The sequence below is a fragment of the Nerophis lumbriciformis genome, linkage group LG16, assembly GCF_033978685.3.
Source record: "Nerophis lumbriciformis linkage group LG16, RoL_Nlum_v2.1, whole genome shotgun sequence".
Taxonomy (NCBI): domain Eukaryota; kingdom Metazoa; phylum Chordata; class Actinopteri; order Syngnathiformes; family Syngnathidae; genus Nerophis; species Nerophis lumbriciformis.
In genome coordinates, this window is record NC_084563.2 from 39,419,599 (window position 1) to 39,434,343 (window position 14,745).

The window sequence follows — 14,745 nt, forward strand, 5'->3', positions numbered from 1 at the left end:
ATAACGGAGCAGCATCTCCTCATCCGTGGCTCACTAGTGCAATAACAACGCCGGAAATGTGTCCCGTGAAAAAACGTCCGACCGGAACTTTCGAATAACTAAAGTTCCTTGGGTGAATAATGTGAACTCACTATACCGGTATGTTTTAGCACTTTTATGGCAACATCAACGTTGGAAATGTGTCCCGTGAAAAAACGTCCGACCGGAACCCTCTAATGACCAAAGTTCCGTTGGTGAATTATGTAAACCTACTACAGTTTTTAGCGCTTTGATAGCTAGTCTACTGACAGATATAAGTAAGAACTTTACGCTACCTTATATCAGAAATGGCAACAGCGGAAGATGAATGCCATATAAGAAGGAAGAGAAAAAGAAGAAGCTTATGACTACAGTGTCGGCACGGACTACAATTACATTTTCAGGTCTTATGCAGATCCCAAATACAGATCAGCAGGTACCAGAAGGTAAGAAATGTTGGTTGTGCATAATGCGAAACAAAACACCAGATAATATGTCTGCTAATAGGTGCATTTTGCGGTCCTTACACACACACCATAATAATACTCGTATGTTTAATGCGCCGACAAACCATCAAGTAGTACGGCTTCACAGCTTACCGAAGTGGTACTAAAAACATTTTGACGATTTTTGAGCGCCGTGTGTAATGTTCTGTATTCTCAATGGAACATTTTAAATTTTGGTGTTGTTTACTGCCATTATATTGCAGCCTACACATATCTCTTATGTATGACTGCCATCTACTGGTTACACATATCATTACACCATCCATCCATCCAACCATTTTCTACCGCTTGTCCCTTTTTGGGGTCGCGGTGGGTGCTGGAGCCTATCTCAGCTGCATTCGGGCGGAAGGCGGGGTACACCCTGGACAAGTCGCCACCTCATCACAGGGCCAACACAGATAGACAAACAACATTCACACACTAGGGCCAATTTAGTGTTGCCAATCAACTTATCCCCAGGTGCATGTCTTTGGAGGTGGGAGGAAGCCGGAGTACCCGGAGGGAACCCACACAGTCACGGGGAGAACATGCAAACTCCACACAGAAAGATTCCGAGCCCGGGATTGAACTCAGGACTACTCAGGACCTTCGTATTGTGAGGCACATGCACTAACCCCTGTACCACCGTGCTGCCCATCATTACACCATGCACCAAATAAAATTGCTTCGAGGTCGGTAAGCACAACCAGAATTATGCCGTACATTAGGCGCACCGGGTTATAAGGTGCTCTGTTGATTTTTGAGAAAATGAAAAGATATTAAGTGCGCCTTATAGTCCGAAAAACACGGTATATATGAAATCTCTGATAAGGTTGGACTTTTCATGCATTCTCGTCAAGGCATTTACAAAAGTTAAACATGGTAGGCCTATAGGCTACTCATAGCTAGCAGCTGCACAACAGCTAAGCACATAATAGCACACAAGCTAGACGTACATAATAAGTGTCCTTTATTCTTTGCTTCTCAAATATTTTCGGTTCCCAAATTCTAATTCATAAATAAACATAAATAAAAGTCCGCTTACAATGGAGCCAGTGATAAAACCCAATGAATAGCCGCCAACAATACTCCATTTACATTTTGTGACTTGAGTATTAATCGTGTATTAGTGATATTGTTATTATAAGTGTTAATGCAGGCTGTAATCACTAGCTTGTGCGGCTATGTTGACATGATCGACTGCTGAGCCCGGTCCTCATGAGAGTTTATTCAAGATCATAAATAATAATTCCTCTCACCTTGATAGTAGAAGGACGAGGACTATAATCTGACAATTTGGTACACTTTGGCAGCCAATTTAGATCCGGGAATGGCAAGAACAACCTAAAAAGACGCTTGGTTTCACCCCCCTTTTCTTCGTGAGGATTATGTGTCATTCTTCATATAAAACAGGAATATAACAAGATTCTGTACTAATGACAGCAGACATTGTACAGTAAGTGAGGTTTTCGTATGTTTGTTGGCTCTCAAAAATTCTGCGGTGAGCATTAATCAGTGATGTTGTTGGAAAAAAAGCTAACGCTGTGATGACATTACATATTTATTTACAGCATGTACTTACTTAACCTTGAGGGAGGTGTTTGGACGATTTTAAGGGCTTTATAGGCAGGCTCCATTGTAATTGGACTTTTGATCACATTTATTTAATATTTAAAATGTATAAAAAAAGAGAAAAACATATCTGTTCTTGTCTTACATAAGGATTGTGTTCTCTTTTTAAGACAGCAAAAGTCCATTGCAGAGAGTTAATAATAAATAGGTTAGTGTTTGTCATTCCTACCATTGTTCTGTTTGACTAATTTCACTTAATCTACCATTTTATAACTTCCACACTACAAAATATTAATATGATTCATGCTGATATTGTATCGGTATCAGCTAATAAATAAGGTTAGAATGTTTCAGAAAACCACTGTCAGTAACTACAGTTGGTCTGTAAGTGAAAGTTAAAACCCTACTATGCAAAGCCAAAAGCCATTTATCAACAACACCCAGAAACGCCGTCGGCTTCGCTGGGCCTGAGCTCATCTAAGATGGACTGATGCAAAGTGGAAAAGTGTTCTGTGGTCTGACGAGTCCACATTTCACATTGTTTTTGGAAACTGTGGACGTCGTGTCCTCTGGACCAAAGAGGAAAAATATTTCAAATTGTATCTATAGGACACCTGTAAGAATAATTTGGTATCTAAACAGTCAAAAGGCAGCAATGGGACGATTTGTGGTTTTCCGGGGCCTTAAAGACCTACCTTACAGTAACAAAGCACAGTTCTCCAAAATGAATCCAATTATATCCAATATCATATTTACTGTTTGCTGATAACCATTAGCACAAAACCAATCTAAGCTCTAAGGAGAAGCATGCAGATTTACCTCGTACTCAATCTTGATATTTTATTAGGGTTTTAGACTTAGACTTAGACTTAGACAAACTTTATTGATCCACAAGGGAAATTGTTCCTCACAGTAGCTCAGTTACAAAGGATAGAAAGGGTAAGGACGGAAAGGATAATGCAGGTATAAAGTAGACTAAAAATGTAACAGTAGCAAAATAAAATATAACATATATGTAATATTTACATATCATATATACAGAATATAATATATACTGATATATCGGTAACATTTAAGTATGGGGAACATATTCACCATTAATTAGTTGCTTATTAACATGCAAATTAGTAACATATTGGCATACTTGCCAACCCTCCCGGATTTTCCGGGAGACTCCCAAAATTCAGCGCCTCTCCCGAAAACCTCCCGGGACACATTTTCTCCCGAAAATCTCCTGAAATTCAGGCGGACCTGGAGGCCACGCCCCCTCCAGCTCCATGCGGACCTGGAGGATCCGCGTGGAGCAATGTTGTTGTAATATATTGAGTTGGAGGCAATAAACAGGCGAGGGGATGAAGTACGTCTCTTTACTGTAGACTTCAGAACAGACTCACACATTTGACGTCAGGTGCGCAACACCACGTAAATCGTTGGCCAACCAAAAAGTAACCCCAGTACGCTATAGCCAACATTCACCAGCAATGGCAACAGACAAACAAAGATCACTCTATCACATTCCAGTCTCTCCATGTTTTCTCACCATGGTAACATGTGATCCACATGCACTGTGCGCTGTCTCTGTCCCTCTTGATATATATATATATATATATATATATACATATAAGAAAATACTTCACTTTCAGTGAATTCTAGCTATATATATATATATATATATTTATTTTACTATATATATATATATATATATATATATATATATATATATATATACTGTATATATATATATATATATATATATATATATATATATATATATATATATATATATATATATATATAATGTATATTTATATGAAATACTTGACTTGGTGAATTCTAGCTGTAAATATACTCCTCCCCTCTTAGCCACGCTCCCAACCACGCCCCCGCCTCACCCCGATCATGCCCCCCCCCCTCCCCCCTCCCCCACACCTCCCGAAATCGGAGGTCTCAAGGTTGGCAAGTATGCATATTGGCTCTTAATTAGTCATTATTAAGTACTTATTAATGCCTTATTCTGCCTGGCCTTATTATACAACCAGTACAACCCCAACCCTAACCCTCTAACCCTAACCCAAACCCAAAACCTAACCCTAACCAAATAACTCTAAATTAAGTCTTTGTTACTTAGAATATGTTCCCCTAGTGTCCAAATAACTCTTAATTAAGTCTTTGTTACTTATAATATGTTCCCCATACTAAAGTGTTACCGATATATTCATCCATCCATCTATTTTCTACCGCTTGTCCCTTTTGGAGTTGCTGGGGGTACTGCAGCCTATCTCAGCTGCATTCGGGCGGAAGGCGGTGTACACCCTGGACAAGTCGCCACCGCATACCGATATATTATATTATTATATTATCCATCCATCCATTTTCTACCGCTTGTCCCTTTTTGGGGTCGCGGGGGGGGTGCTGGAGCCTATCTCAGCTGCACTCGGGCTGAGGGCGGGGTACACCCTGGACAAGTCGCGATCTCATACCGATATATTATATTATTATATTATATTTTTATATAATATATACAATATATAACAAATCCCAATTACCATGTACAATATTACAGTATATGTAACAGCATATGTAACTATTTATTCACATAAATATATAAAGCCTCAGTGGGATCCAATATGAAAATGTAGCATATGACCCCTTTAAAAAAAGTGGATTTTTTATTTTTTTTATTTTTACCCTCTTCTGCTACTGCACTCTTTGAAAAGTATGCAATATTTGTGCTTATATGCTCTTAGCTCCTCTATATGGACAAAAGTACAGTGTGCAATGCACGTCGTAGTCGAGTAATTGAAGATTGGACGAGAATCCTCCTACATCCTACGTGGATCTTACTTTTTGGACAATTTTATCCTTTCACCGTATTGCCTTTTCAACTCCGGTACGTGCAACCGACTGGTGTTTTTTTTGTCCATAAAGAGGAGATTTCATAGTTTACTGTCTGAGCTTCTTGCTTGTCAGTCTGTCGCTGGCCTCCGTGAATTTACAGAGTGGTCTCTGCGGCCTGCCATTGTCAGCATCAGCTGTGTCATAGGTGGGTACCCTGGATGAATGTATGTATGCATACAACAAATGAGTAAGAACACTAACTCACACTGGATGTCAGGCTTGGTAAAAAGGATAGGACTCAGATGCAGAGTAGGGAACGTTGACAGGCTCTATTTTGACAGCTTCCTTTCACCTCCAAAGTCAAGGAATTAATATATCTATTTAACCAAAAAACTAATTGGCGAAAAAGGTTCCAAAAAATAGGAACAACCGAAAATCACTCCGAACGGAGGAAAACACAAAAACAAAGACGAACTATAATTGGCGCCGTATATGCTATAAAATGTATTAACAAAAAAAAACGCTCCAACAGGAGGAAGAAACAACAGCTATGAAAAATTCTACACTATCTAATCTAATAAAGTATAACAAAAATTGTCACTCAAAAATTTGAGGAAAGAAATGAAAAATAACTGATAATTCACCACTTCGGCTGAATAAACTAAATAACAAAAAATCACTCTGCTGAGGAGGAAGAAAGGAAAACTCAAAATGGCAAGAAGGGATTGAGGATCAAGGAACATAAGCAAAAGACGAGGCAAGGCATGGACATGGACATGGGCATGGATGCTAGAGAGCACGAAAAAACGAGACAATCTGGCACAGAACAATGGGAGGAGTGGGCTTATAAGACACATGAGGGTAATAGGGAACAGGTGGAAACAATCAGGGAACAGGGATGACGTCAGACTGATGACACAAAAGGAAGGGCAAGTGACCTGAAACGAGAGGAGAGTTACTTTTCAAACTAAAACATGCAAATCACAAGACAGAAAAAACCAAGACAAGACATCCCTCACCGTGGTGTGACACTGGATGCTTTTATTCTAATTGAATAAAGCATGAACGCAATACAGCACTGCCTCACTTTTCATTCAAGATGAGTACCAAATTCTGTACTTTTATAGGTATCGACTATCGACCAAATTCCAAGGGTAATCAAACGGTGCCATATTTCAATACTTTTGTTACACGTAGGGATGATACTCGAAACCGGTTTTCCCGGTTGTTCGATAAGAAAAGAACCGAGTCCTCGGTAAAGAAAAGAGTTGGTTCTTTATTCGAATCCCTGGGAACGAATCCCGTCCCGACCAGAAATGCCCCTTGAGACATCACAAGAAATTACGTCACGTAGCTCAGTCATTAGGCGCAGATAGGGAAAGCAGGAAAAACAATGGACTGGAAAAAGCGCTCCAAGGAGTAATAAAGTTCAAAACAAAAAGGTATAATCCAATGAATAACTTTACTGAGAGATTTGAGCAGGGTACAAACACATGATGAACACTTTTACGACCAACCAGGCTAGCAACGCACCTCCTTTACGGCAGCTGTCGCAACGTTCTAAAAGCAACCGCAGCACATACATACAGTATATACACAACATATATGACATGATCTCCCTTTTTTAACTTTTGTTTTTCTTTCCTTGTAAACAAAACAAAATCACACTGTATATGTGTTGTCTGTCTAATTATAAATAATGCAGACGAGGCGTGTTGGCTGAGTTCTTGACGTTTACTTTCACAGCGTGCTCATAACCTCATTCTTAGCTGCAGCGCCAGCACTGACCCCGCAGCCGTGTGTGGAACTGTCTGTTTGCACGTCCTTCCCACAAGTGCGAAATAAAACGCAAAATAGCGCTGGCAAAACGGTGGTGGGTGTCGTTAAATCACATTGCGCATGCTGAATAATTATATTTGCATCTTCTCCTCCCAGTATTGTGGGCATTTTGGTAATCAGCATATATATTGCACATTAATGAAGACAGAGACGGGTAGCGGCGGGTGTATATTGTAGCATCCCGGAAGAGTTAGTGCTGCAAGGGGTTCTGGGTATTTGTTCTGTTGTGTTTATGTTGTGTTACGGTGCGGATGTTCTCCCGAAATGTGTTTGTCATTCTTGTTTGGTGTGGGTTCACAGTGTGGCGCATATTTGTAACAGTGTTAAAGTTGTTTATACGGCCACCCTTAGTGTGACCTGTATGGCTGTTGACCAAGTATGCCTTGCATTCACTTGTGTGTGTGAAAAGCTGTAGATATTATGCGACTGGGCCGGCACGCAAAGGAAGTGCCTTTAGGGTTTATTGGCGCTCTGTACTTCTCCCTACGTCCGAGTACACAGCTGCGTTTTAAAAAGTCATCAATTTTAATTCTTGAAACAGATACTGATAATTTCCGATATTACATTTTAAAGCATTTATCGGCCGATAATATCGGCAGTCCGATATTATCGGACATCCCTAATATACAAACCCCGTTTCCATATGAGTTGGGAAATTGTGTTAGATGTAAATAAAAACGGAATACAATGATTTGCAAATCCTTTTCAACCCATATTCAGTTTAATGCACTACAAAGACAAGATATTTGATGTTCAAACTCATAAACTTTATTCATTTTTTTTGCAAATAATAATTAACTTAAAATTTCATGGCTGCAACACGTGCCAAAGTAGTTGGGAAAGGGCATGTTCACCACTGTGTTACATGGCTTTTCCTTTTAACAACACTCCGTAAACGTTTGGGAACTGAGGAGACACATTTATTAAGCTTCTCAGGTGGAATTCTTTCCCATTCTTGCTTGATGTACAGCTTAAGTTGTTCAACAGTCCGGGGGTCTCCGTTGTAGTATTTTAGGTTTCATAATGCGCCACACATTTTCAATGGGAGACTGGTCTGGATTACAGGCAGGCCAGTCTAGTACCCGCACTCTTTTACTATGAAGCCACGTTGATGTAACACGTGGCTTGGCATTGTCTTGCTGAAATAAGCAGGGTAACGTTGCTTGGATGGCAACATATGTTGCTCCAAAACCTGTATGTACCTTTCAGCATTAATGGCGCCTTCACAGATGTGTAAGTTACCCATGTCTTGGGCACTAATACACCCCCATACCATCACAGATGCTGGCTTTTCAACTTTGCGCCTATAACAATCCGGATGGTTCTTTTCCTCTTTGGTCCGAAGGACATGACGTCCACAGTTTCCAAAAACAATTTGAAATGCGGACTCGTCAGGCCACAGAACACTTTTCCACTTTGTATCAGTCCATCTTAGATGTGCTCAGGCCCAGCGAAGCCGACGGCGTTTCTGGGTGTTGTTGATAAACGGTTTTCGCCTTGCATAGGAGAGTTTTTACTTGCACTTACAGATGTAGCGACCAACTGTAGTTACTGACAGTGGGTTTCTGAAGTGTTCCTGAGCCCAAGTGGTGATATCCTTTACACACTGATGTCGCTTGTTGATGCAGTACAGCCTGAGGGATCGAAGGTCACGGGCTTAGCTGCTTGCGTGCAGTGATTTCTCCAGATTCTCCGAACCCTTTGATGATATTACGGACCGTAGATGGTGAAATCCCTAAATTCCTTGCAATAGCTGGTTGAGAAAGGTTTTTCTTAAGCTGTTCAACAATTTGCTCACGCATTTGTTGACAAAGTGGTGACCCTCGCCCCATCCTTGTTTGTGAATGACTGAGCATTTCATGGAATCTATTTTTATACCCAATCATGGCACCCACCTGTTACCAATTTGCCTGTTCACCTGTGGGATGTTCGAAATAAGTGTCTGATGAGCATTCCTCAACTTTATCAGTATTTATTGTCACCTTTCCCAACTTCTTTGTCACGTGTTGCTGGCATCAAATTCTAAAGTTAATGATTATTTGCAAAAAAAAAAAAATTTTCAGTTTGAACATCAAATATGTTGTCTTTGTAACATATTCAACTGAATATGGGTTGAAAATGATTCACAAATCATTGTATTTCGTTTATATTTACATCTAACACAATTTCCCAACTCATATGGAAACGGGGTTTGTGTATATATATATATATATATATATATATATATATATATATATATATATATATATATATATATATATATATATGTAAACAGCTCGGCCGCCGGCCTAATTTCTTTAACCCAATGCGACCCCGAGTCAAAAAATTTGAGGACCCCTGTTCTAACATTTTGAAATTGTAACTGCATGTAAAGTCTATTATATAATACTTGCAAATGAAACTTAGTAGTGTAAGAAAACAACATACTGTCACTGCCACTGGACAGTACATTTTAGTGTTAAATGTTTAAAAAAACATTTTTGAAATTGTATTTTTACACAATTAACATTTATTGAACACACACAAAAGTAAAAAAAAAAAAACTGTGCTCACAATCGATATCGATTGTCGGGTACCAAGAATCGGGACCACATGGTGCAAATGTCAAAGATACCCGGCCCTAATTTTTTGTTCGTCCAATTCGTCTCAGTTGCTACATTGTGAGTAACAAATTAAAGTTAAAGTACCGATGATTGTCACACACACACACTAGGTGTGGTGAGATTATCCTCTGCATTTGACCCATCACCCTCAACCCCCTGGGAGGTGAGGGGAGCAGTGAGCAGCAGTGGTGGCTGCGCCCGGGAATCATTTTTGGTGATTCAACCCCCAATTCCAACCCTTGATGCTGAGTGCCAAGCAGGGAGGTAATGGGTCCCATTTTTAGTCTTTGGTATGACTCAGCTGGGGTTTGATCTAAAAAATTAGTCAGTTTGGTAAAACTCTAATCATTATCTATAAATTGTGTGGGTGTCTAGAACTGATTCATTTGATTTATGGTATTTTTCATGGCAAAAATGGCTTTGTTTTTTTCTGTCTGACCTATTGAAAGGAATTGTGAAAAGAAGGCACCGCTGTATCTCAATTTCAGTAAAGGGCTTTCTTGTAAAATGCTTACCCATATGTTTATACACACACACACACACACATTCACACACTCTCACACACATACACACACACACACATTTCAGTTGCGCACTCTGCTTTCTTGCATTGTTATAGTTTCACAATTAGGCCTGAAGTGAGGATGCTCCTACGTGGTTGTCGGGCTGACAAATAACACGAGCGACGTAACCGCAGAGAGAGAAACGTGAGCAGGTGCATCTGTGTGTGCTGCAGCTGCATTCGAAGTCTGAGTCCTTTCCTTCTTGGCTACGCTTTGTCTGTCACTCGCCTCCCAGCACCAACACTTCCGTGGGATTCTTCCATGTTTGAAATCTTCTCACCTGGAAACCTGGTTGTGTTCTCTTCTCGCGGTCCTGACACTGTTTATTCTCCCCATTGACCCAAGGATCTGTTTGTCTTTTTAAGAGAATTGAGATGTGTTTTTGTGGCGCTGGTCTAGGTGATAACGGCGTCTGTCTGGACTTGAGCTTTAACAAGGACCAACCCGAGGAGCTCCCGTTTAGCTCGACGACGCCCGACGCCCACCGCCAGCGGCCAATATTGCATCCCGGCCCAGACGGCGATCCGGCTTATCCCCAGAGGCAGTACCCCGCCCTGAGTCCAATGAGCCTGAGGAACGGCCACAGGATGATCATGCAGCTGCCGGGTCACCCTCACACCCCCCAGCAAGCCCTTGGCATGGATGCCTTCCACGCTGACGGGTCACAGGTCTCCCAGCCCGTCATGTACAGCTTAGGGCACCTACTGGGGGGGCTCAACCATCAGAACGGGGTCTCACCCTCCCAGCCCGTCCACTATTCCTCCCAGGAAGCCCTGCAGGTCGCGCGGTCCGACGGAGAGGCCGGAGCGTTCCCCGGGGCCGTGTTCCCCTGCAGTCACTGCAAGGTGATCTTTCTCGACTACGTCATGTTCACAATCCACATGGGGTGCCACGGCTTCCGAGACCCGTTCGAGTGCAACGTGTGCGGCCATCGCAGCCGGGACCGATATGAGTTCTCGTCGCACATAGTCCGCGGGGAGCATCGGCTGGACATGAAGTAGTTACCCTCACAAGTTCACACACACGCAGTTACTGTCATTTGAACAAGAAACATGACCCCGTTAGGCACACAGTGAATATACAGTGGAACCCGCTTGTGTCGACAACAGTGACGTCCAACGTTCCCTCTTAAGGTGCGCGCCTGCGCAATTGCGCACTGCTCACGCGTCCTCTGCGCACAGCAAATTAAAGGCCTACTGAAATGCGATTTTCTTATTTAAACGGGGATAGCAGGTCCATTCTATGTGTCATACTTGATCATTTCGCGATATTGCCATATTTTTGCTGAAAGGATTTAGTAGAGAACATCGAGGATAAAATTCGCAACTTTTGGTCGCTGATAAAAAAGCCTTGCCTGTACCGGAAGTAGCAGACGATATGCGTGTGACGTCACAGGTTGTGGAGCTCCTCACATCTGCACATTGTTTACAATCATGGCCACCAGCAGCGAGAGCGATTCGGACCGAGAAAGCGACGATTTCCCCATTAATTTGAGCGAGGATGAAAGATTTGTGGATGAGGAAAGTGAGAGTGAAGGACTAGAGGGCAGTGGGAGCGATTCAGATAGGGAAGATGCTGTGAGAGGCGGGTGGGACCTGATATTCAGCTGGGAATGACTAAAACAGTAAATAAACACAAGACATATATACTCTATTAGCCACAACACAACCAGGCTTATATTTAATATGCCACAAATTAATCCCGCATAACAAACACCTCCCCCCTCCCGTCCATATAACCCGCCAATACAACTCAAACACCTGCACAACACACTCAATCCCACAGCCCAAAGTACCGTTCACCTCCCCAAAGTTCATACAGCACATATATTTCCCCAAAGTCCCCAAAGTTACGTACGTGACATGCACATAGCGGCACGCACGTACGGGCAAGCGATCAAATGGTTGGAAGCGTACTCACGGTACCGCGTCTGCGCATCCTCCTGGTAAGAGTCTCTGTTGTCCCAGTTTGCCACAGGCCGATGGTAAAGCTTGACTGTCATCTTTCGGGAATGTAAACAATGAAACACCGGCTGTGTTTGTGTTGCTGCAGCCGCCCGCAATACACCGCTTCCCACCTACAGCTTTCTTCTTTGCTGTCTCCATTGTTCATTGAACAAATTGCAAAAGATTCACCAACACAGATGTCCAGAATACTGTGGAATTTTGCGATGAAAACAGACGACTTAATAGCTGGCCACCATGCTGTCCCAAAATGTCCTCTACAATCCGTGACGCCACGTGCCGGCGTCATCATACCGAGACGTTTTCAGCAGGATATTTCGCGCAAAATTTAAAATTGCACTTTAGTAAGCTAACCCGGCCGTATTGGCATGTGTTGCAATGTTAAGATTTCATCATTGATATATAAACTACCAGACTGCGTGGTCGGTAGTAGTGGGTTTCAGTAGGCCTTTAATGCCGCGCAGAAAATAAAAAATCCCATCAGGGGCCGTATTTATCAAGCGTCTTAGAATTACTCCTAAGAAGTCTGCTAAGAGTTGACTTATGAGTAAAGAAATTATTCGCTGAAAGCTGCACTTAAAAGTTAGTTATCAAGAGCTGAATTACGACATTACTATGTGCCGTAAACGGAATTTTAGGCGACGTCATTTCTGTGTCCATAGAAATGACCAATCACGGAAGGGAATCCCTTGTCTAAGAATAAAGAAATATCTTAGAAATATTTAAGTGGACAATGGGAGTGTATATTTTGACAATAAACTACAAAATAATACAAAACAAACAATATTGGCAATGAATCAAAAATAAATGTTTCCTTTTCTTCCCATTTATTTTCCCAGTGGCGTGATATTGAAGCATTGTGATGACCTTTAGTTCTGCTGTGAAAGCTCTGCTGCGTGATGTTGCTGATGAGATGACGCCACTTATTAAATCTGCAACAAAAATAATACCCGCTCTGTCTAAACCAGGGGTCGGCAACCCGCGGCTCCGGAGCCGCATGTGGCTCTTTGATCACTCTGATGCGGATCAGCTGCATACTTGCCGGCCCCCCCGATTTTCCCGGGAGACTTACGGATTTCAGTGCCTCTCGCTAAAAACTACCCGGATTAATATTCACCGATTTTCACCCTTACAATAATAATAAGCGCGTGCCATGATGGTACAGCATTTAGCACCCTTTTCAATTTGTATTAACAGCGTGACAGTCCAGCCTCTTGTTTTATGCATCTTCTGCTTGCACACGTAAGTGACAGCAATGCATACTTGGTCAACAGCCACACAGGTTACACTGACGGTGGCTATATAAAACAACTTTAACACTCTTACTAATAATGCGCCACACTTTGAACCAAAACCAAACAAGAATGACAAACACATTTCGGGAGAACATCCGCACCTTAACACAACATAAACACAACAGAACAAATACCCAGAATCCCATGCAGCCCTGACTCTTCCGGGCTACATTATACACCCCTGCGACCACCAAACCCCGCCCCCACCCTGCTCTGTGCATCGGTTGAAGTGGGCGGGGTTTGGTAGCGGGGTGTATAATGTAGCCCGGAAGACTTAGGGCTGCATGGGATTCTGGGTATTTGTTCTGTTGTGTTTATGTTGTGTTACGGGTCAGATGTTCTCCCGAAATGTGTTTGTCATTCTTGTTTGGTGTGGGTTCACAGTGTGGTGCATTATAAGTAAGAGTGTTAAAGTTTTTTATACAGCCACCGTCAGTGTAACCTGTGTGGTTGTTGTACGTGACAGCAAGTGTTATTTCATTTTAAATTTCAAAAGATTTTTGTGGCTCCCATTGTTTTCTTTAATTTGTGAAACTGGTCAAAATGGCTCTTTAACTGGTAAAGGTTGCCGACCCCTGGTCTAAACCATACCGTTTGATCAGCTGCTCGTCATCAAACAAAGCCAGGACATCCTTCCGCTCCCTGAACGTTCGCGCACGTCTCTCTCGCCTCAGTGCCATCCCCCGCTGGCAACTCCTAACCACTTAGGACACCTCTGAAGGTCTCTTAAATATCGTGGAGAGTAGGAGTGATTCTTAGACTTAAGAAAGTTGATAAATAGCTTTTATTCTTAAGTTTGAGAGTAGGACTAAATTTCGCAAATTCTCAGGACTTAAGAGTAAAATGGCACTCTAAGACGCTTGATAAATACGGCCCCTGAGCTCTAAACGAAATAAACACATTACAATTTATTCTGTATGATTTTGCAATGCAACTCTGTGAGTGACAGGTGACAACAAGAGTGGCCCCGATGAATAAAACAATCTTTGTCAACACGGTTCAATTATCGTCTGTCGAGACACTTTACGGACAGGAATTCCATCAATCACTTTATTGAGCAAAAACCACACCAAAAACATGAGTAAAGAAACTTTTATCTAGAAAAACTGGTCATTTTCTGCCATACAAACCAGGCTTAAACCAACTTTGTCATCCGTCATATCAACGGAAACCGCTTGCTCTGTCTCACCTGCACCAACACACGCACTCATGGCACTTAGCCAGTGCTGCGTTTATGGCCACACAAAAAGTCAGACAACCCCAACGCCACACAATGTGTAAATGCCAGGTTGTAACACCCTGACTGCTCAATCAGATGTGTGCTTATTTTACTGCCATTTATTAAGCATGTTAATCTGAGGATATTATTCATGAAATGTTGTCACTAGATTTCATAAATGCTAATAAAAAACTTACAACTTACAGACAGAAAGTTACAGGAACTAAATGTAAACTCTGAAAGGGGGAACATTTCTTTTAAAGGCAGGACCCGCAGCCAGACATTCAATACTAGCACATAGGTCATGAAAAACATGTTTTTAGGGACCCTATTTTAATTGTAACGTTTT

The 14,745-nt window shown here is 41.8% G+C and overlaps 1 protein-coding gene across 1 annotated transcript in view; it reads left to right on the forward strand.

The window, feature by feature from the left end:
- LOC133617263 (zinc finger protein Aiolos-like) overlaps positions 1-11,225 on the forward strand; it is a 48,305-nt gene extending 37,080 nt beyond the window's left edge. Inside the window, exon 8 of the mRNA XM_061977149.2 lies at positions 10,318-11,225. Within this exon, the coding sequence (XP_061833133.1) occupies positions 10,318-10,919 (602 nt within the window). The 3' untranslated portion in view covers positions 10,920-11,225. The remainder of the gene's footprint in view (positions 1-10,317) is intronic.
- Positions 11,226-14,745: the final 3,520 nt, after the last annotated feature.